Source organism: Sorex fumeus, unplaced genomic scaffold (genome assembly GCF_029834395.1).
Source record: "Sorex fumeus unplaced genomic scaffold, SorFum_2.1 ptg000131l, whole genome shotgun sequence".
Taxonomy (NCBI): domain Eukaryota; kingdom Metazoa; phylum Chordata; class Mammalia; order Eulipotyphla; family Soricidae; genus Sorex; species Sorex fumeus.
In genome coordinates this window covers 13031981-13055464 of record NW_026606188.1, presented here as the reverse complement: position 1 = coordinate 13055464, position 23484 = coordinate 13031981, and the positions used below count along the sequence as shown (strand labels likewise).

General features: G+C 36.5%; 1 protein-coding gene across 1 annotated transcript in view; it reads right to left on the bottom strand.

Annotated features, from left to right (window-relative positions):
* The window catches only part of FER (FER tyrosine kinase), a 444812-nt gene that overhangs the window by 216376 nt on the left and 204952 nt on the right, over nucleotides 1-23484 (bottom strand). Inside the window, exons 11-12 of the mRNA XM_056139057.1 lie at nucleotides 10435-10527; nucleotides 2564-2767 (exon numbers count right to left, since the gene is read on the bottom strand). Coding sequence (XP_055995032.1) covers nucleotides 2564-2767; nucleotides 10435-10527 — 297 coding nt within the window. The remainder of the gene's footprint in view (nucleotides 1-2563; nucleotides 2768-10434; nucleotides 10528-23484) is intronic.

Genomic DNA, 23484 nt, shown 5'->3' with positions numbered 1-23484 from the left:
AATGCCAGAAAGTAATTACTATACATGGGGAGACAACTCTAATTAACTATCATTAACTTGCTCATTAAGGATTTTTATTCAATACTAAACTATTTCTTAACAATATATTGTGACACCAACTTCGGTGCTTTGCGGTTCCCCTTACCTTTCCCTTTGCTGGGACAATGAATGGGGTAGCAATCCTGGCTCTGGAGAGCTCCCCATGGCTGAGGTGCCCTACCTTTGGTGATGATGCAGCAGAAAGAAATCCTATACTTAGTTAGCTGTGGTACCAGAAAGCACTCTAGTCACAAGGACATCGTGTCAGCCCTTCTGCACCATTTTCAAGAGATAGTTTAAGGATAGTTTCAAAAGCATACAATTCATTAATAACTTTCTCTCCCCCCCAAAAAAAGTGTAAAAATAGTATTTACACTCTTTTTTCACATCTTTAATTTAAAATAGATTCAGTGTTCAGTGTTAAAATTTAACTGGGGGTATTTTAAATATTTATAATTAAAATGTAAATTCGTAAAAATGACTTTAATGCATAACTGTTTTTTTTTTCCCCTTTATTTTATTTTATTTTTTTTAAAGTTGTAGATTTACAATTTTTTGTGCTTTGGTTTCAATTATACAATGATCAGATACCCATCCCTCCACCAGTGCCCATTTTCCACCACCATGGATAATATCCCTCCCACCCCCATCCCCCCATCCCCCCGTCTCTGTGGCAGGGCAATCCCCTGTGTTCTCTCTCTCCTTTTGGGTGTTGTGGTCTGCAAAAGAGGCATTGAGTGGCAAACATGTTCAGTCCATAGTCTACTTTCGACATGCATCTCCCCTCCTGGGAGGATCCTCCAAACATCCTTTATTTGGTGCTCCCTTCTCTATCTGAACTGCCCTTTCCTCTAGGATACCCGGCTGGCCTCTAAGTTATGGAGTAATCCTTCTGGTGCTGATCTCAGCTATTCTTGGGTATTAATCTCATACTTTGTTACTTTATATCCCCCAGATGAATGCAATCTTTCTATGTCTATCCCTCTCTTTCTGACTCATTTCGCTTAGCATGATACTTTCCATATTGTACCACTTGTATGTAAATTTCATGACTTCATCTTTTCTAAGAGCTACATAGTACTCCATTGTGTAGATGTACCAAAGTTTCTTTAACCAGTCATCTGTTCTTGGGCATTCAGGTTTCTTCCAGTTTCTGGCTATTGTAAAGAGGGCTGCAATGAACAAACAAGTGCAGATGTCACTTCGACTATACATTTTTGCCTCTCTGGGATATATTCCCAGGAGTGGTATTGCTGGGTCAAATGGGAGCTCAATTTCTAATTTTTTGAGAATCGTCCATACTGTTTTCCAGAAGGGCTGAACCAGTGGACATTCCCACCAACAGTGAAGGAGTGTCCCTTTCTCGCCACATCCACGCCAGCATCGGTTGCTTTTGTTCTTTTGAATTTGGGCCAGTCTCTGAGGTGTGAGATGGTATCTCATTGTGGTTTTGATCTGCATCTCCCTGATGATTAATGATGTAGAGCATTTTCTCATGTACTTTTTTGCCATTCGGATTTCTTCTTTGAGAAAGTTTCTGTTCATTTCATTGCCCCATTTTTGGATGGGGTTGGATGTTTTCTTCTTGTGGAGTTTAACCAGTATTTTGTATATCCTGGATATCAACCCCTTGTCAGATGTGTATTCGGTGAATATCCTTTCCCATTCTGTAGACTGTAATTCTATTTTGGTCACTGTTTCTTTGGAGGTGCAGAAGCTTCTGAGTTTAAGATAGTCCCATTTATCTATCTCTGTTTTCACTTGCTCGGCCAGTGGCGTGGCATCTTTGAAGATACCATTAGCTTCAATGTCATGGAGGGTTTTGCCAACTTTATCTTCAATGTACCTTATGGTTTCTGGTCTGATGGGAGTACTTTGAGAAGCTTTATGCCACGGAACATCAAAACCTCGAGGAAATGGATAAATTCCTAGACTCCTACAGACTCCCAAGGCTGAACCAAGAAGACCTGGAATACCTGAACAGACCTATCACCATCAAGGAAATTGAAATGGTAATAAAAAGTCTCCCCAAGCACAAAAGTCCTGGCCCGGATGGATTCACTAGTGAATTCTTCCAAATCTTTAAAGAGGACTTACTCCCAATACTCTTTAAGCTTTTCCACGAAATTGAAATATCAATAACTGGTTTTTTTTTAAGGGGGGAGGGAAACTCTCAACTGTGATACGAGCTTATTCCTGACTCTGTGTTTAGGGATCACTCCCGATACAGCTCCTGGGTCCTTGTGTACTCCAGGGAGCAAATCCAGGTCAGCAACAAGCGAGGCAAGTACATTACATGCTATACCATCTCTCCGATCCAATAATTTTTTTATACTCACTTACAGTAACATTGCAGTGAATTTAGACTACTGTATTTGAGGAAGAACTATTCCTCAAATTAATGTCAGAAAAATTCAAGTAGCCAACTAGCATTATGGTATTATCATATGATCCATCATTTTACTACAATTACAATAAAATACAATTTGCTACACTAATTAAACATATACAAATGGGAACGTACATCAGCAAATTGGATGATAAAGTGTCTCCTTTGTCCGTCAGAATAGACAGAAAGGACATATTCACCAGGTTTCCCATGGCTTTCTCGCACCAAGAAGTCTCCTTGTTGCTTCAACAGATCTTGCGCTTCTATTCTGGGAATTGCTCCATGGTACCAGTCCTGCTCTGTCAGGGGCTTCTCACTTGTCGGGGTAGTGTCACAAAACTTGAAGAAATATTAGAAAGTAGAGCAACCGCATTAGACAAAGTAATTATTCTTTTCTTATGGCAAAATGCATACCAAATATAAATACTTCTTACATATATCCCTTCTAACTAACCAATGAAAAGTTGTAAGAAGAATCTGAAAGTTCAAAATTGTAAAGCAAACATCTTCCATGGCACTGGTGCTTACGTTTAACGCAAATACATTCTCCTCAATACATGAGATCTATTTGTTTTTTCTGCCTAGCACATAATATTAGCATTTAGAGTTAGCACATAGGGTTTTATTCACCAGATAAATAAATGCATGTATTTAAAATTTATAGATGAGATAATTAAACTTCAAAATGAGTAATAAGAGACACTTATCTGCAAACTTATTATTAAAAGTCTTTCTTTCTATGGAATTGACTTTTTTATTCTGTCACCTAAGGTGTGTATGGAAACCTTAGCTTAATATTGGTATGCTGTTGTGCCTTCTTATCTTGTTTATCATTATCATTATAATCTATCATTATCACTCTTATTATTTTTCAGGCATTCTTAACTATTACCTATATTGCATAGTTTATATAGTGGGTTTATTTTTAATTTTCAGACATACAGCTTTAAATTTCAAAAGCTACAGGTACCAAATTTTATCACTGAGATTCCAGTTTTTATTGAATACCAAATATGAAATCATATCTTTTTTCTTCACTTGTATTATTTCATAATAAATTATTAGCATAATAAATCTCAAGTTTCAATCATACTGTCAAAAATGGAAAGACTTCTGGCATCAAAAAGATAGTGCATAATCTTACTTGCTTTATATGGGGCAACCCAGGTTTGATTCTCACCCCATATGGTCCCGTGAACTCTACCAGGAGTAATCCCTGAGTGCAGAGCTAGGGATAGTATGTCCTGAGTAACATCAGGTATGGTCCAAAACAAACCAAAAAAGAAAGAAAACATCTTTTTAAAATATCTGAGTGATATTCTACTATTATACCTATCACATCTTTTTTATTTGTGTCAAAACTCCATTCTTGCAGCACTGTAGCACTGTCCCCCATTGTTCATTGATTTGCTCAAGAGGGCACCAGTAAAGTCTCTATTGGAAGACTTTTTTTTCCCCCTTTATTTTATTTATTTTTTTTAAAGTTGTAGATTTACAATTTTTTGTGCTTTGGTTTCAATTATACAATGATCAGATACCCATCCCTCCACCAGTGCCCATTTTCCACCACCATAGATAATATCCCTCCCACCCCCATCCCCCCATCCCCCCTGTCTCTGTGGCAGGGCAATCCCCTGTGTTCTCTCTCTCCTTTTGGATGTTGTGGTCTGCAAAAGAGGCATTGAGTGGCAAACATGTTCAGTCCATAGTCTACTTTCGACATGCATCTCCCCTCCTGGGAGGATCCTCCAAACATACTTTATTTGGTGCTCCCTTCTCTATCTGAACTGCCCTTTCCTCTAGGATACCCGGCTGGCCTCTAAGTTATGGAGTAATCATTCTGGTGCTGATCTCAGCTATTCTTGGGTATTAATCTCATACTTTGTTACTTTATATCCCCCAGATGAATGCAATCTTTCTATGTCTATCCCTCTCTTTCTGACTCATTTCGCTTAGCATGATACTTTCCATATTGTACCACTTGTATGTAAATTTCATGACTTCATCTTTTCTAAGAGCTACATAGTACTCCATTGTGTAGATGTACCAAAGTTTCTTTAACCAGTCATCTGTTCTTGGGCATTCAGGTTTCTTCCAGTTTCTGGCTATTGTAAAGAGTGCTGCAATGAACAAACAAGTGCAGATGTCACTTCGACTTGTCGTTACTGTTTTTGGCATATCAAATCTGCCATGGGGAGCTTGCCAGGCCCTACCATGTGGACAGGAAATTCTCGATAGCTTGCCAGGTTCTCCGAGAGGGACAGAGGAATCGAATCCGCATGCAAGCCAAACGCCCTACCCACTGTGTATGCTTTATTACTGTATTCTTGTGTCAAAAACTGATTTTTATTATTGCTTTTGAATTGCTTCAGTTAAACATTCTTTGAAACCTAAGAAAATGAGTTTGGACCTCTATTTCCCTTATTAGCTTATAATATACCTCCCAAAACACAAACACACACACACACACACACACACACACAGAGTAACAAAAACTATAAAACTTTCAGAAAGAAACAGGTAATAATCTTCTTGATTTTAAATTATGTAATGGTTTTTTAGATATAACAACAAAATTTTTAGATATTACAATTAATGAAAGTGCAAAAATTTGACATCAAAATTAAAGACATTTGTATTATAAGACACAAGAAAATATAAAGATAGCCCAAGAAATGATAAAAGCATTTTTATATCTCAAGTGGCTTGTTTACATAAGAAATGAAAGTGCACAAATTTGACATCAAAATTAAAAACATTTGTATTATAAGACACAAGAAAATATAAAGATAGCCCAAGAAATGATAAAGGCATTTTTATATTATATCTCAAGTGGCTTGTTTACATAAGAAAAGAGGTTCAACATCACCAGTGATTAGGAAAATGAAAAAAAATACAAGTCGATGATGTGCCATTTCAGACACTGCTGGTAGGAGTGTAAATGATGCAAATAACTTAAAAATTAATTTGGCAGTTCCTCAAAACTTGAACATAGAATTAGCATATGGTTATTACTTGGGAATAACTTAGAAGACTGAGGCTACATGTTCAAATAAAACTTGTTTTTTAATGTTCACTGTGGCATTTATCATAATAGCCAGAAAGTGAAAATAATGCCCACATGTGATTAGATCGCATTAATAAGAGGAAGAATAAAAACTACATGACCATCTCTATAGTGACAGAGAAAGTATCTGACAGATTGAGTACCCATTTATGATGAAAACCCTCAAAAATATAGGAACTAAAGTAACTTTTACTTTAAAGTTAATTATGCCCCATATTCAATTCAAACAACATTTTATAGACGGTTGAGGCAATATTTTCTTAAAATTTCAATATTATAAGTGCTACATACAACAATTACAAAACTAATACACTCCATAATGAAGAAAAACTGAAAGCCTTTCCTCTAAGATCAGGCACAAAAACAAGGGAGTCTACTTTTACCACTATTAAGCAATATATTCTTTGAGTCCTAGTTTCTGCATATAGTCAAGAAAGAAAAAATAAAAAAATCCAACTTGGGAAAGACATTAAATATCACTATACTCAGATTATACTCTAGAATTCAATGAAAACCTCAATACTCTGTCAAAACAATCTGAGAAATTAAAAGCCTATGCAGAGAGTAGCACACTACTCAATACAGATCATTCTGCATTCCTATAGGCAAACACTGATGCAGAAGAGAAAGTCTTTTAACTATTCCATTTATTACTTATTTAACTATGCCATTCATGACTGTGCTAAGGGAAATATCAAATATTTATGAATCAATCTAACAAAGGAGACAAAAGACCCATTTAGTGAAAATGGTAGCTCACTTCCTAAAGCAGTAAGAAATAAGGAAATAGAAACATAGTGGTAGTGAGCCCTCCTTTGTTTGACTGATCCTTTTTCCTTAATTCCAGGCGTGTAAACTGCACTATCTGTGTGGTGGAGGGCTGTGGTGAATTAGGTCTGGGCCAGCAGTGGTTATGGAGGGGAAGTGCAAACCTCCATCATTCGTATGTGCTATTGGGAATGGTATCCATAATTCTTAAAAGTTTTGTTATTTAATATAACCTATTCCTGTTTAGAAAAAGAAAGTATTTATTTCCAAACCATCGAATTACTCCTTTTAATATAAAAGTTATTTACGTATTCAATTCAAACAATAATTCTATACAATTGAGACAAAGCATCAAAAACATTAATATTAAATTATATTTTATATAAAAAGTATATCTATATATATATATCTTAGCCTTCACAGTTGCCATTGTCACTTATGAATATGACAGTGTTCCATAGGATAGATTGGGAGGTCTAAACCAGTTCAAGTCATCTCATATGAGGAATAATAAATGATGATAAAAATGATCAGAGGCTAAAAGCTCCATGTAAAGTAAGTATCTTTCAAGGCCTATCTCCTATTTATTACTCAAATCTTTTGAACAAAATAGACATAGAACAACTATTTATATTGCATGAAATCATAAAATGTCATGTACAGTCAACATCTGTGGAAAATTAACAATGGAGGCATTAGTTTACAAGACTAATCTTTACTGCAAAGCTATAATAATCAAAGCTACATGGTACTGGAACAACGAAAAGCCCTCACACTATTGTAATAGAAATGAGATTCCAGAGACAAATCCTCAAACTTAAGGGGAAAGATGTGTGATGCCGGGAAAATAGGTTAGCCACAAGCAAACCAAGTGAATTTTGGCCCCCATCTCTTGATAAATGTGAATTCAAAATGGATTAACGATGTTCATATGAAATCTTCCTCCATGTAATAAATTCAGGAAATCATAGGTAGAACCCTTCAAAATCCCTAATTTTCGAACAAGCTTCAATGGTACAGCTTTACTGGTAAAGAAGAAAGAAGAAGAAATAACTAGGGCCAGAGCAATAGTATAGCATATAGAGCATTTGCTTTAGTATAGCATGTGACTAACCTCGGTTTGATTTCCAGTACCCATATAGTCCCTAAAGCACCAAGCACTGCCAGGAGTAATTCCTGAAAGCAGAGTCAGGAGTAATACCTGATCACTGCTGGATATGGCCCCAAAACAAACAAACAACAACAAAACCAAAAAAAAAAAAACCCACACATACACAAATAGGACATCAAACTAAGAAGCTTCTGCAATAAGACCTAAAATAATCACCCCAGTGATTGGGAATTTTCACACCATATATCAGAAAAAGGGGTGATAAATTAGATACATAAATCACCCTCAAAGCTTAACAATAACAAACCCAAACAATTATATCAAAATATGGGACAAGGAGATAAACAGACATTTTGTCAAAGAGGATATAAGGATGGTCAACAACAAGTGAAAAAATATCCATTAATACTTATCTTCAGGGAGATCCAAATAAAAATGACAATGAAATGTCATCTCACACCAGCAAGAGTGGACTATACCAAAAAACTCCACAAGGAATCATCTGTATTGGGATGTGGTGAATAAGGACCTCTCATCTACTGCTGGTGGGAATGCTGTCTGGTTCGACCTTTCTGGACCCCAATGTTCGGAGATTTCTCAGAAAGTTAAGAACAGAGTTGCCATATGACTCAGCAATTTCAGTTTTAGGGATCTACCTCCAATTCACAAAAACATTCATTCAAAAGAACGTATTTCATTCAAATTGACATGCGCACAGCATTATTCATTGCAGCATTTCATATACTTGCTTGGATATGGATTTGACCTATGTGTCCAATGACAAATGAGTGGATAAATAAGGATGTGTGTGTGTGTGTGAAATATATTGAATGTTATTTCTTGTCATTTTTTAAATTCATAGAGATTTTAATTGCAATTTTTTGTTTGCATTAGCAGACACTTAAGCAGTATCTATAACAGCATTTGTAACATAAAACCAATATTTCCTTTCTTAGGATAAAACACTTGTAGTTTTAGAGACCTATTCATATTTTCCTATATAAAATTCCTTAATTTTCTTAATTCTTAGTGAATTTTAAAGTTGTAAGCTTTATTTACCTATTTCATGTAAACATTAAACTGTATTAGTAAAGAAGTAAAAAAAAATTAATTTAATAATGATAGGGAAGACATGGGCTGGAGCGATAGCACAGCAGTAGGGCATTCACCTTACAAGCAGCCAACATGGCCGACCCAAGTTCAATTCCTCTGCCCCTCTTGGAGAGCCCGGCAAGCTACTGAGAGTATCTTGCCCTCGGCAAAGTCTGGCAAGCTACCCATGATGTATTTGATATGCCAACCACAGTAACAATTGTTACAGTGGAGACATTACTGGGCCCGCTGGAGCAAATCAATGAACAAAGGGAGGACAGTGACAGTGACAGGGAAGACATGATTATTACCATAATGAATCCAAGTGTAAAATAAAATTTAATGCAATATATTATAGATCCCAAATTAAAAAACCTATTCAGGTAAATGAGAATAGGCATCATATTATATTGCATTAAATGGTTTTAATTTCTTTATATCGGTTAAAAATCATACAGCAATCAATTGACTTTCACGAATTTATTTTCTGATAATTCCATTCACCATCCTCTAAGTTTTCTTGGTTCAACCAATATGAATGAAATTTGCTGTCTGACTGCTAAGGGAGCAGACTGGAGGGTGGGAAACTATGCACAATAGTGGAGGGACTGACACACTGAGGAATGGATGGATGCAGGAACACTGCATGCCTGAAACAACTGTATTATGAGTAACTTTGTAAATCCCGATGTTTTAATAAACATAAATTAAAAGGAAAAAGAAGTAACTATTACCTATAAATCCAGTGGAGTACTATTCAGCTATGATAAAAAATAAAATTATGATGTTTGCTGCAACTTGGAAGAACTATAGGATGTTATGCTAAATAAAGTGATTAATAAAGTAAAAAATAATTTTGAAAACTTCACTCATATGTAGAATTAAAAATAGATTAGACAACCACCAATGGAAATAAATTCCAAAATACAGTAAAAAGAAGCCTGAAATTGAGGATGAGACAAGGGGAAAAGACTGTGGGATAATGAGGGAAAGAGCTGAAATCACTGATGGAGAGTCTGACATCAAACTATGCAACTATAAAATACTGGAAACTGATGCCTTAATAAAAAGCAAATTAAAAAATAAGAAAAAAAATAAGATATTTGATGTAAATAAAAAATAAAATTACATAAATAAAATAAAAATATTTCATGTAAAATCTTGAAAACTTGGGGGGAAACATATGTAACTAATTTATTCTGAACTTTTTTGACCATACTCAATATTTTTATAAATTGTTATTGCAACACACTTCTAAAATTGAAAGTAATAAAATGAGAAAACACAATTTTACTACATAACTGAGGTAACCTTTTTATTGCCTCCTGTACCATTGTTACTGTTAAAGGGATAACTAATACAGTCTGTTTACAACTGTGATATGCCAAGCTCATATTTCAATGGTTAATTATTCAGGGACTGGAGAGATATTACAGTGGGAAGGGCACTTGCCTTTCATGCAGCTGCCTCATGTTTGATCCCCAGTATTCTACATGGTACCTCGGGTCTGCCAGGAATAATTTCTGAGTGCAGAGCCAATGTACTGTATAGGTGCGTGTACACTCCACCTCCCCACCCCAACAAAACAAAACACAAAACCCCAAAATTCATTAGTTCCAATTTTGCAATACTTAGAACATTTTTGTTCTAAAAATATGAACATAAATGAACTTTAATAAGAAATATGCTATAAATATCCTTATTATTGCATGTTTACCACCAAAAATAATTGGATATGCTATTCTGAGGATACAAATCGTTACTTATATGCACAATAAGTATGGCATGTGTAGAAAATATCCTTCTGTATCAATATTACATGGGCTTTTTATATGTACATACTTATTACTTGTGTGTAATACACATGTAAAAAATTAAATACATTTTCCATTTTTTCACATGATATTCATTGCAATATAGGAGAGAGCTTAACAATGACTATTTCAGTAAACACTTAATTTTACTTACTGTTGAAGGGGAAAGCGAAGATTTTGGAGATCTAATTAGTCCAGCAATTGAGTGACGAATAGACTCAAATCTGGAGAGCCTCTCCTTTCTTTCCTGAAGAAATTAAGAAAAAAATATCAATAATAGTAGACTATCCTGTATATCCATAGCCATGCAAGACATTTAGTTACCTATTCATTGCTCATTCAGTCAGTCTCTACCAAATAAAAAATAAACTTACTGACATTAGAGACAACATATAATTACATATATAAAGGTTCCAGTATTTTGATTTTCTAGTTCTACAAAAATTATCTTGATAGGGGTAGAGGGGCATGGAAAAAGAGAACAATTAAAACTTATGATAAGAAAAAACAATTTTTGGAGGAAAATTTAGAAAAATGTAAGAAAAATCTTAAGAGAAGACAAGTTAGAAGGAATCACTTCTAAAAAAGATTTCATAAATCACTGTCCTTAGAAGATATGTACAATATAAAAGAAGAAAATAAAGAGAAAAATATATGAAATATTTAATTTAGTATTTAAATATTAATTTTAAAAAATGAAATTCACTAAAGTAGCAAAAAAGTTTTCAAAAGTATTGTTTTTTCAAGTTTCTTTTCCCAAAAAGATTCATATGAAAGGGGAAGGAAAGGAAAGGATATTGATACTGAGGACATTGGTGGTGGAAAATGTGCATTGGTGGAAGGATAGGTTTTTGAATGACTGAAACTTAAACATGAAAACCTTTGTAACTAAATCTCCCAGTGATTCAATTGAAAAAAAAAAAAAAGGAAGGATAACCACAACTGGTAAGGAAAGAGGATGAACTATTCTCTGCAACTGCTGGTGAGCAGGGCTGTTGGGGTCATAAAATTTCTCCGTGAAGGACTGTAAGTGCCCCTTAAGTATTTTCTCTCTAAAAGACTGGCTTTAAATGGAAATGCACCGGCGCCATTGCAGAGTGCTGACCACAGTGGGACTCGTGAAAGTAGTGGCAGCACCCGCAGCAGGCCACTGTAGCAGCAAAGGTTCAATATGAATGAACAGGGCTCTTCAACTTGACACTACTGCCCAGTTTGTGGAGGCACAGGGGTCCACTATGGGAGGCCGGGTCAGGAAGCTCAGTGTGGTCAGGATGTCCCCGCCACCATTTCTTCCCCTGACCAGCCTATACCACCAGTGCTTCCCGCAGCATCTTATGGAGAAAAAGTTCCCTGAGTGACAAGTCTGGAGAATGAGGATGGGAGGGGGGGAGGGGGCATGTGCGGCCCCAGGGCAGGTTCTGCTAAACTGGCGGCTGTGGCCCACACAGAGAATGGTACTGGCCCTGCCCTCAGTCCTGGTTCCACTAAGGCCATGGTCGCTGCTTCCACTGTGGCCCAAAGGATGCAGCAGCACCAGCAGGTCTTCCTGAACATGGGGGCGAGGGTATCAGCAGCCTTCAGCCTTCCTGACACTCTCAAATCGCCATTTTGCCCTGGCCGGATTCCAAAAATTCAGGGTCAAGTTTTTCGAGAAATAAAACTGCCAGAAATTAAGTATGTAGGATCACCAATCATCTCTGTCTATGCGAATGAAGCGCATTTATCAGACTTGCTCCAGAGACCCATAAATAAATCTCGAAAGATCAGAAGGACATAATCTTGGACCAACAAGGCTGAACATACAGGGATAAAATGCACAAAGGGAGAGAAAGAGAGGATAAGAAAGGTACCTGCCATAGTGGTAGGTGGTGGTAGGGTGGGGGGGTGGGGGTGATGGGAGGGAAACAGGGAACATTGGTAGTGGGAAGAGTACAATGGTGGAAGGATGAGTGTTTGGAACATTGTATGACTTAAACCCAATCATGAACAGCTTTGTAATGGTCTATGTCTCGGTGATTCAATTAAAATAAATAAATAAATAAATAGAAAGGAGAATGTTGGGGGCTGAAGACAGCGGCAAAATGACCATAAGGAAAGTAATTCATAAGGCATAATGTTATAAGATGCCTTGTATTATATACCATAATTAATATGCTGATGCGAATGTTTACACATTGCCATATGCATACTTGAACGTGATTGAATTAACAGAAATTATAGCAGAAGATTCAATGTGTTAAAGAAAACTTTACCTTAAAATATCTATACATTTTACCATGTAAAAGGATGAGACAAGGGGCCAGAGTGATAATACAGTGGGTAGGGCATTTGCCTTGCATGTGGCCAGTCTAGGTTCAATCTCTTGTGTCCCATATGGTCCCCCATGCACTGCCACAAGTAATTCCTGAGAGCAGAGCCAGGAGTAACCCCTGAGCAACCCTGGGTGTGACCCAAAAATCAAAAATAAAGAAATTTTTTAAAAAAGAATGAGGCAAAAGAATAGAAAATGACAGAAAGAAGGATATGTGAACTAAGTGGTGAGAAAAATGATGAGAAAGAATCTGTGAGGGATTAAAACTTATTAAATATTCCATTTGTGACTATATTCTGACTGTTAATGATCAGAAGACAAAAGAACACAGGCTCTATTGACAAAAAGTGTATTTCAAGATGCCATCTTTAAGTGGTGATGCTTAATTTTACTTGGCAGTAAAATTACAGCAAAACAAAAATAACAATTTTTGCATTCTAATACCTAGGGTTTATTTCTGCAGATAATTCTGTTGAACTGTTGTTATCTGTATGCTTCTTGATAAGCACTGAAAATCAACTTTTGCCTGTTAAGACAAATTTTTACTTTTGCCTATGTCCACATTTTACTCTATAATAGTTAAACTTTGAATAGTCTTTATTATTCTACTAAGAACACATATCAGTAACTTTAAATACTCAAGAATAGCCTTTAAATTGGACATAGAATCTCAATTTCTTTTTTAGTCACAATCCCCATTTACATGGCTAACCTTTTTACACTACCTAAACTTCAGTCTGGTCACCTATAAATGGAAAAAAATAATATGAACCTTCTTCAGAGGGTATTACATTACTAAAAATATTTTATATACATTTTAATATATGCACATATTTAATACATAGCTTATAAATAACCCTTAAAATAGATATCCATCATCATAGAAATGTATGCATTCAATATTCTTATCCTAGCTACAGCTCACGTTTACTTTCTTAGCAAAATAACAGTACCTTATCTATATAAAACAAGAATTTTTTTTTAGGGCCACAGAATTGGCTCAATGAAGTGAGCAAATACTATGCATGCAGAAGACCTGGATTTGAGCACAGAAGAAACCCCCAAGCACAGAGTTAGGAGTAGGCTCTGAGTACTGCTAGGTTTGGTCAACACACTAAATAATAAACCTTCAACTTCAGAAGTCTTTAAAAATAAAACGAGTGAAGGAAAAAAACTCAAAATTATATAGACCTAGACCATAAAAAATGAAATATAGGGGTACTATACAAAGAAGTTTTTCTGTAATTAGATTCGTGAAGAAATATATTAAAATATATGTATCAAAAAGTTCTATGCTGCCTAAAGTTTTTCACATCCTTTACACTTTGTCCATTATCTATTCCTTTAGTGATTGCTCCCCATGGTCTTGTGTTTTGTAAGTGGCAGTGATGTTAGTAGTAGCAGCCCTGATTGATCATGCAACTGCTGTTAGAGATGAAATGATGAGAAGAAACTACTAATGTCACCTGCTTAACAATGAAATCTTGAGAAGAAAATAGCAGGTAACTCACTATGAGCTAGTCGTATCTTCAGGGTAAACATTCTTAAGGTATCAAAGCACGGTTCCTATCTGAGATTATGAGAACAGAACTGAAAACTACATGGAAGACTGTAGCACTGTAGCACTGTCACCAGGTTGTCCATTGATTTGCTTGAGCGGGCACCAGTAACGTCTCGATTGTAAGACTTGTTGTTACTGCTTTTAGCATATCAAATACATCGGGGGTAGCTTGCCAGGTTTTGCCTTGTGGATGGAATACTCTAGGTAGCTTGCTGGGCTCTCTGGGAGGGGCGGAGGAATCAAACCTGGGTCAGCTGTGTGCAAGGCAAATGCCCCACCCACTATGCTATTTCTCAGGCCCTACATGGAAGACTATAATTAAAAAATCAATGAAATACAATAGACAATTTATCTCAAAACATTATATTTGTATATATTACTAATATTCAGAGACAGAAATAGCATTTAAAATTTTACAATGCCAAACAAGCCCAAGAAGAACTAAAATGAAGGCCTCATTCTACCCAACTTTAAACTATACTACAAGTAATTAAAATAGCCTAGTATTTAAATAAAAAGAGATACACAGATCAATGGAACACTTGAGAACTCAAAAATAAAACTATACATACTTGGGTAGCTAATTTAAATTAAGGGATTCAAATACCTACAGTGAAGCAAGAGTACTTATTTAATAAATGCTTTTTGTAAAACTTGTCAGTAAATTGTAAAACAATGAAATTAGACCAAAATCATACCCCAGATGAGTTCAAAATAGATTTAATGTCTGAGGGTAATATCTGGAACAATAGAATACAAAAAATCAAACATGAGCATTACACTCCTTAAAATCATCCTTTGAATAATGTTTAGGAACTCAATTCTAATGGTAAGAAAAGCAAAAAAAGAAAAAGTACATTAAAAAGAACTAATAAAAAACAAAAAAAATTAAATCCAAATTTTAAAAATGCTGATTTGTATAGATTCTTCTCCAAGAAGCCATGCAGAAGGCCATTACACACATGTAAAGATACATATCATCACTTATTATTAGAGATATGCAAATCAAAAAGAGAGATCTCACACCTATAAGGTCTCAAATCTATAAGACTGACTGACCACTATGCCTAAGACAAGAAACAAGTGTTGGAAAAGATATGCAGAAAGGGATCACAGACATTTTCATTGTGAGTGTAAAACGGTATAATCATAAAAAAAAATTAGTAGGGATGGTACTCCAGAAACTAAAATATGAGTTACATATCATTTATTAATTCCATTTCTCAGCATCTATGCAATTCTAGGCATTTATGCAATTAAAAAAATAAAAAGAAGATAGTAGTAGCACAGCGGTAGGGCCTTTGCCTTGCGTGCGACAAGTCTGTCAGAGCCAGGTTGATTCCTCTGCCCCACTCGGAGAGCCCAGCAAGCTACTGAGAGTATCTCGCCTGCATGTCAAAGCCTGGCAAGCTACCCATGACGTGTTCAATATGCCAAACGCAGTAATAAGAAGTCTCACAATGGAGACATTATTGGGCCTGCTTGAGCAAATCGATGAACAATGGGAGGACAGTGCTACAGTGCTAATCCCCAAACTGGCTTAGCCCCATACCCCTTCCCCCCAAAAAAAGTTTCAGGGCCTAAAATATAATAGAGATTAAAGTATTTGTTTTGCATGTGGCTTACCACTTTAATTCCACCACTCACACATGGTTCCCTGAGTAGTCAGGAGTAAGCCCTGTACACAGTTGGATGTGAAGGGAGGGAGGGAGGGAGGGAAGGGAAGGAAGGGAAGGAAGGAAGGAGGGAAGGAAGACTTTAAGAGACAATACTTAAATTATTTAAAGGAAAGAGCTATTAAGTTTAAAATAACTTTTCACTAAACCTCACAAACTTTTGAAACATGCTCTCAGAGCACCTCCATTCCTTGCTAAATAAAGCAAAGACAAAGCTACAAAAGCAAAAACTGAGATTTTAGACTGACTGACCAAAGTCACCAGCTCTTCCTTTGTTAGTGTCCTGATAGGTTACAAATTAATACCTTTAAACACAAAGCACGTTTGTCTTTCACAAAACAAGACTCTAAGAAAGCATTAAGTTTTTTCATGTTAGGAGAGATAAAGAGTATCTATTTGTGCAAAAAAATGTATATTACACATCTCCATGTCAATAAACAGCTCATATCAGTTAACATTAAAATATAACAATATGAATTTGACAAATTCTATAACTATAACCCAGTTGTCTAATCATTTCAATTAACTGATGATTGATGAAATTCCAACAGAAATTTTACAGCTATCATGAGAACAGTCATAGCTATTTTCCTCAGAATCTGACCCAGTAGAAAAGATGAGCTATAATAAAAGGTGCCACCGGAATACATTTTTATTTAAAATAGGTCACTTAAACTCTAACCAAATGTTATTTCTCAGACTTATGTAAATAAAACCAACCTAATAACATTACTGAAAGGAACAGTGAAAGTGATTACTAGGCGTTTCAGGGATAGTCAGATACTTATTTCAAATTGGGAAGCAGTAAGAATCAAGAAAAAGATAACAATATGTATATTCAAATTCCACATGGCATGTCTAATATATTGTTGGAAATTTAAATACAAAGTAGTCATGAAATTTTTAAAACATTTTTATCAGAAATAACAAGAATAACTTATGAACTCAAAAAATATTCTGAAAATATTACTTTGATGATTCCATAATATAAAGGAAATGTGACACATAGGAACACGTTTTTTAATGAAGGTCACTGTCACTGTGCTCCCATTGTTCATCGATTTGCTCGAGTGGGCCCAGTAACTTGTAACTGTGTTTGGCATATCGAATACGTCACAGTAGCTTGCCAGGCTTTGCTGTGCAGGTGAGATACTCTTGGTAGCTTTCCGGGTTCTCTGAGAGGGGTGGAGGAATCGAACTTGGGTCGGCCATGTTGGCTGTGTGCAAGGCAAATGCCCTACTGCTGTGCTATGGCTCCAGGATATTCGTTTATTACAAAGAAATCACCTAGTCTTTTGCAGATGTTGATTTGCTTGGGGAGAATGAAGGATTCTTTCTGTCTAGTCCAACATGATTGAGAGTTTAAGTATTAAAAGAGCTTCTTCTTCTTTTACTTTATTTGGTTTGTTGTAGGCCATACCCAGTGTTGTTCAGTTGTTACTTCTGGATTATTGCTCAGGGGTCACTCCTGATGGTGCTGGGGCAGGGGCTTAGGGTGCTGGGGATAGAACCTGGGCCTCTTGTGTACAAAGTATGTGCTCAGCTCACTGACATATCTCTCTGGTCCTCAAATTTTGTTTTTTACATGGTTAATATTACCACCTGGTTTCTGACTAATCAGAATCATTGGAGTATCAATTTTCAGTCAATGATCTAGTTTAACAAATATCTCTTTGCTGATTGCATATTAAGATTACATACAAAAAGAATGTCTCTTTGCTAAGTCAGGCATTTTCATATTCTGAAATAATGCAATCATATATCCAATGTCCAAAGAGAATGCATGAATGATTATTAAGATTTTATCTTAAAATAGCAATTCTAAGGATGTCTATAATAAATTTAAGTTTGGAGAAATCTAGACTATAAAGTATGTCATTTTTCTTGACTTTATCTCTTAAATAAGATGATTATTCCAGATAAACAAGATTCATGCATGATACTCTAATCAGCTCCCTTTTTATTTAATATCTAAATAGTTTATATCCCATGATGTTCTTCACAAACGTACAAGCAAACTGGCTAAAAGTATTGTTTTATAAAGTATCCAGTAGTGTAAGAAGTATATCAACCAATTTCCTTAAGAATACTTGACTATATAAAAAATTTCACATCTGATAGACAGGGCTTAGTAAATAACTGTGCATTTATGAAAAAATACTACAAGTAAAGTAACAAAAATAATAAGAGATTGCACTTCTGAAAACAGGCAACATACATGAAACCACCGAAATAAATTTATCTTCTTAAAGCAGAAAATTTTAGTTTAAGAATACATTAAGTAATACATTAAGAAAACAAAAAATACATTAGAATGTGAGTAAATGAATTATTAACAAGAGAGATTCTTCATTTCTGTTCATCAAGACACTTAATCAACTTCAGTCAGAAACTCTCAAACTCATTACTCTCTTTAACAAATGACTTTGACTGAAAAAAAAGTAATCTCTTTACCATTTAATACATTTGCCACTTCCATCTTTCTCACAGAAACATCAGTTACTCTGCCCTCTCTCTGCTAACCCTCAGGGGAAAATAAGGGGTTCTAGGGACTGAATTTGGTTGGCCACTTGCAAAGCAAGTTCCTGTACTACCTCCCCTGCTGCTATAATTACATAATTGTTAAAGCTTTATGCAGTCATGTCCTGTAGCACTGTCCTCCTGTTGTTCATCAATTTTTGCTCAAGCGGGCCCAGTAACATTGTGAGACTTGTTACTGTGTTTTGCATGTTTTGCATATCGAATCCGTCACAGGTAGCTTGCCAGGCTTTGCAGTGAGGGCGAGATACTCTCGGTAGCTTGCCAGGCTCTCCGAGAGGGGCAGAGGAATTGAACTCAGGTCAGCCATGTTAGCTGCGTGCAAAGCAAACGCCTTACCCTCTGTGCTATCACTCCAGCCCTCAAAAGATTATATATTGTATGTGTTGATTTGGATAATAGTATTAGTCGCACTGCAGCACTGTCCTCCCATTGTTCATTGATTTTGCTTGAGTGGGCCCAGTAATGTCTCCATTGTGAGACTTGTTGTTACTGCCTTTGGCATACTGAATGCATCACAGGTAGCTTGCCAGGCTTTGCTGTGAAGGTGAGATACTCTCAGTAGCTTGCCGGGCTCTCCAAGAAGTGCGGAGGAATCCAAACAGAGTTAGCCATTGTTGATCGTGTGCAAGGCCTATCTGCTGTGCTAATGCTCCAACCCAGTGTTATTAGTACTATTCTTTATATCAGAAATTCCAAAAAGAGGCCATTTTGGAGTTCTGAGTTCATTATTATGTTCTCTTTGATCTGTCTTAGAAATACCCAAATAGGTCACATGAGTTCTGATACTCAGGTTTTCAATGAAAAATTGTGAATTGGAGAATAAAATATTGAACCTTGGGCTTTTAAAAGCAATAACTGAAGTTGGGACATAAAAAATAGTCCTTTTGAGGAGAGAGAGAACACAAGGGATTGCCCTGCCACAGAGGCAGGGGGAGATGGGGGGATGGGGGTGGGAGGGATATTATCCATGGTGGTGGAAAATGGGCACTGGTGGAGGGATGGGTATTTGATCATTGTATAATCGAAACCCAAGCACAAAAAATTGTAAATCTACAACTGTATCTCATGGTGTTTCACTAATAAAAAAAAAGAAAAAATAGTCCTTTTGAAGGAAATTGAAATATAATGGAAACTGAAAAAAAATCTTTAGGATCTCATAAAAAACAATGACAATATGTATGAAATGATATGGGATTTCAGCAGAGATGTCACTGCTATCAAGCAAATGAAAAATCAGAAAATGAGCAATATAGTTTCAGAATCTAGAACTTTGTTAAGCTTATAGAAGGAAACAAAGAAAAGTTAAACAGAGAAGTATTTGCAAGGCAGATCTCCCCACCTGCTGCATTATCACTTTATTTCTTTGTTCCTCATTTGGTAAAATAAAACAAATCAACAGAAAGAATTACATAACAACTGCAGACAATTAGGATGCTTTCTATCTGACCAGTATCATCCACCGTGACCCATTTCAACATTGTTACAGCACTTAAACTAAAATCTACTTCTTTTTCCATGCAGAACTCTAAAATTAAAAATATTTCACAAGTGATATAATCCTTCATTCTAAGTACAGTAAAAGTAAACTTTTCAGATAGGAAACATAAAAATCAATATCATCTCTATTTTACATTTTTGCATACCCTTCTTATTACCAGCACATCATTGAAGCCCTTTCCATAGTTATAACCTCACCACTCCAAAAAGGAAAAAAGAGTGATCAGGCTTAACTTTCTGATCCTTCCTCAGTTTCCACTGAAGAATGAAATTCCTCCACGATAGCTGAGGAATTTTCTTCTGAACAAAGCTGTCCTGTCCAGTTTGCTCTTTTTCAATGAAGTCCTTACATACCTCATTTCTGTAGGAATTCCTTTCCCTCCTAAAAACCGCTGCTTTCTACTAACTCTTTGTTTGTCTCTTCCATAAAAGTCTTCAGTATTTTTATTACTATCATCGTATGAGATACTATTTAGCTCTCTATACCCATATACCAGCATCCTACCTTTCTTCTCCTACCTTATTTAGCAATTATCTGAAAAAAAAAAAAAGAAACAGAAAAATATTTTTCCATGCTCAGTTTGAATTTCCTCTTTCTCTCTCTGGATAACATTAAATAAAGTAGCTGTTCAATAATTCTTTCTTCCTTCTAGCCTGATTAAATTCCTAATATAAATATAATATGCCAAAATTTGCATTTAAGCATAGTAATACTTCTTTTTTTAGATGCAAAGTCATTTTTACTTCCAAAATTAAAAAAAATTCCATGACTGGTTTTAATTAAAACTAGTGCATTATGGCTTCTTACTACTCTGACAAAAATTAACAATATTATAAGAAGTAAGATAAATTCTAATGATTATTTTAGAAAAGTAACATGAACTTGTCTACAAAGTCTTTCACTGAATTAACATTTTGTAAATGTTCACTGAAAGTTCCAGATCTATTATGAAAGTAATTCCAGATCTATTACATAAAGCAATAAACTCTGTATCAAAAGAAAATAGTTTAACTTTATCATTTAGACTTCATATTTATAATTTAGTTCAATTATTATATAAATTATACAGAGGATTTTCTTCTATCCCTCTCTCCTGTTTACTTACAAAAAGTCTGTAAGTTCTTATAGACCAAACATGATTGCCACTCAATGCCTCTTTTGCAAACCACAACACCCAAAAGGAGAGAGAGAGAACAAAAAAAGGAATGCCCTGCCACAGAGACAGAGTGGGATAGGGGGATGTAGGGTGGAAGGGATACTGGGACCCGAGGTGGTGGAAAATGGGCACAGGTGGCTGGATGGGTACTTGAGCATTGTATATCTGAAACCCAAGCAAAAAATTTGTAAATCTACAACTGTACCTCATGGTGTTTCACGAATAAAAATTTTTTAAAAAGTCTGTAAGCCCATTAACTTAAATTAAAAAATATAATACAAAGAACATACACGAAGACCCATCAGGATAAATTAATTCAGTTTTCATACTACAATTACTTTTAACGATTTAAAAACTTTTACAGAGTAAATGAAATAAAATTTTTCAAAACATTCATCAGCCAATTAATTCTTCACAAAACAATAGAGCAAATAATCAAAACATTGAAAAATTAGATAAAAAAGGAAACAAAGACACGACAAAAAAAGAAAACTACAGGAAGATATCCCTGATTAACACGGATGCAAAGATTCTCAATAAAATTCTAGTAAATAGAATAAAAGTCACTTATCACTTAATCACTTAACTTCCCGTTAGTCGTCGATTTGCTCAAGCCGGAGCCAGTAACGTCTCCATTTGTCCCTGTCGCGTGCTAGTATAGCCCAATGGCATCTGTTCGCTCCGGGAACAGGGCCTCAAACCAATCGTTCATGATCTTCACGAAGAAGTCTGACCATCTGGTAGGTGGGCAGCCACGCGATCTTTTGACATCCCGTGGAATCCAGTCCGTAACAGCTATAGTCCAGCGGTCGTCTTTAAATCTCATTACGTGACCAGCCCATCTGATTTTCGACACCTTGGCAAATGAGACAGCATCCCTGATTCTTGATCGTCGACGGATGTCAGAACTCCACATTCTCTCTCTCATTTGAGTGAAACGTGATATTCCAAGCATAGCTCTTTCTATTCTTCTTTGGGAGACCTGAATAGCGTTCTCATCTTGTTTGCGTAGGGCCCAGGTCTCTGAGGCATATGTTAATGCAGGAAGAACAGTGGAATCAAAGAGATGTGCCCGGAGCCGGAGCCAGAGGTTCTTCGTCCTCTTAGCTATTTCTTCGAAGTTCTTGAAGACATTCCAAGCTGCTCTCTTCCTCCTGCGCAGCTCAGGTGCCAGGTCATTTGTCAAGTTGACCTCTCGACCTAGGTACGCATAGCTGTTGCATTCGGAGGTGGTCGTTCCATTGAGAGCAAATGTGGCGTCAGGAACGAGGCTGTTTCTAATAAAATTTGTCTTCGTAAGATTCAGCTGTAGTCCTACCTTTCCACACTCACAGTCAAAGTCGGCCAGCATTTGTGCCGCTTGGCTGATGTTTGGTGTTATTAAAACAATGTCATCAGCAAAGCGGAGGTGGTGTAGTTGCCGACCATCTATCTTCACTCCCATTCCTTCCCATTCCAGAATAAGTCCTCGCATGATGTTCTCGAGGGTGGCACTGAAGAGTTTCGGTGAAATGGTATCACCCTGCCGCACCCCTCTCTTGACATCAACGATCACTTCTTTGTAGAATGGTGAGATCCTGGTAGTGAATCCGCAATACAGCTCACAGAGGATCCTGATGTATTGGGCTTGAATGCCCTGATTGGCTAGGGTTTCAATGACCGCTTCCGTCTCAACAGAATCAAATCAATGAACGTTAAACAGAGCGGCATCTTGAACTCCCGAGAAACCTCAATGAGCTTGATTATCGTGTGGATATGGTCGATGGTGCTGAATCCTTTGAGGAACCCGGCTTGCTCGCATGGTTGTCCTTCATCTAGTGTTCTGCCAATCCTATTTAGGATGACTCGAGTGAACAACTTGTAGATGACAGACAATAGGCAGATCGGGCGATAGTTGCCAATGACATGGATGTCTCCCTTCTTGAACAGTAGTACAGTCCTGCTGGTTTTCCACTGGGACGGAACCTTGCATTCAGACAGGTAGCGAGTGAAGAGCCGAGCCAGTGTATCGATGAGTACTGACGGCAGGTTCTTGAGGTGTTCAGGTCTGACCTTGTCTGGGCCGGGTGCTGTTTGTTTCTTTACTGACGAAATGGCGTGTCGGATTTTGGAAGGGAGAATGTTGGGAACGACATATCCATCCTGTGGAATTTGGTATGTCGGCAAGTGGACATGGTTATCGAAGAGATTTGAGTAGAAGTCATGGATAATCTTCTCCATTGCCATTCTGGAGGATGTGATGGATCCATCAGGACGTCGGAGGGCAGTCATCTTAGTCTTGTAGTTGGCGAAGGACAGGTGGGCGTTACGAATACTTTTCCCGGCTTCTGCCGCATCTACCAGTACTTCTGCTCTTCTCTCTTTGAGGTCTTCCTTGATCGCATCTCTGCACTGCTTTGCGAGCTCGGACACAAAAGTACTCATCCAAAAGATCATACACCATGACCAAGTGGGATTCATC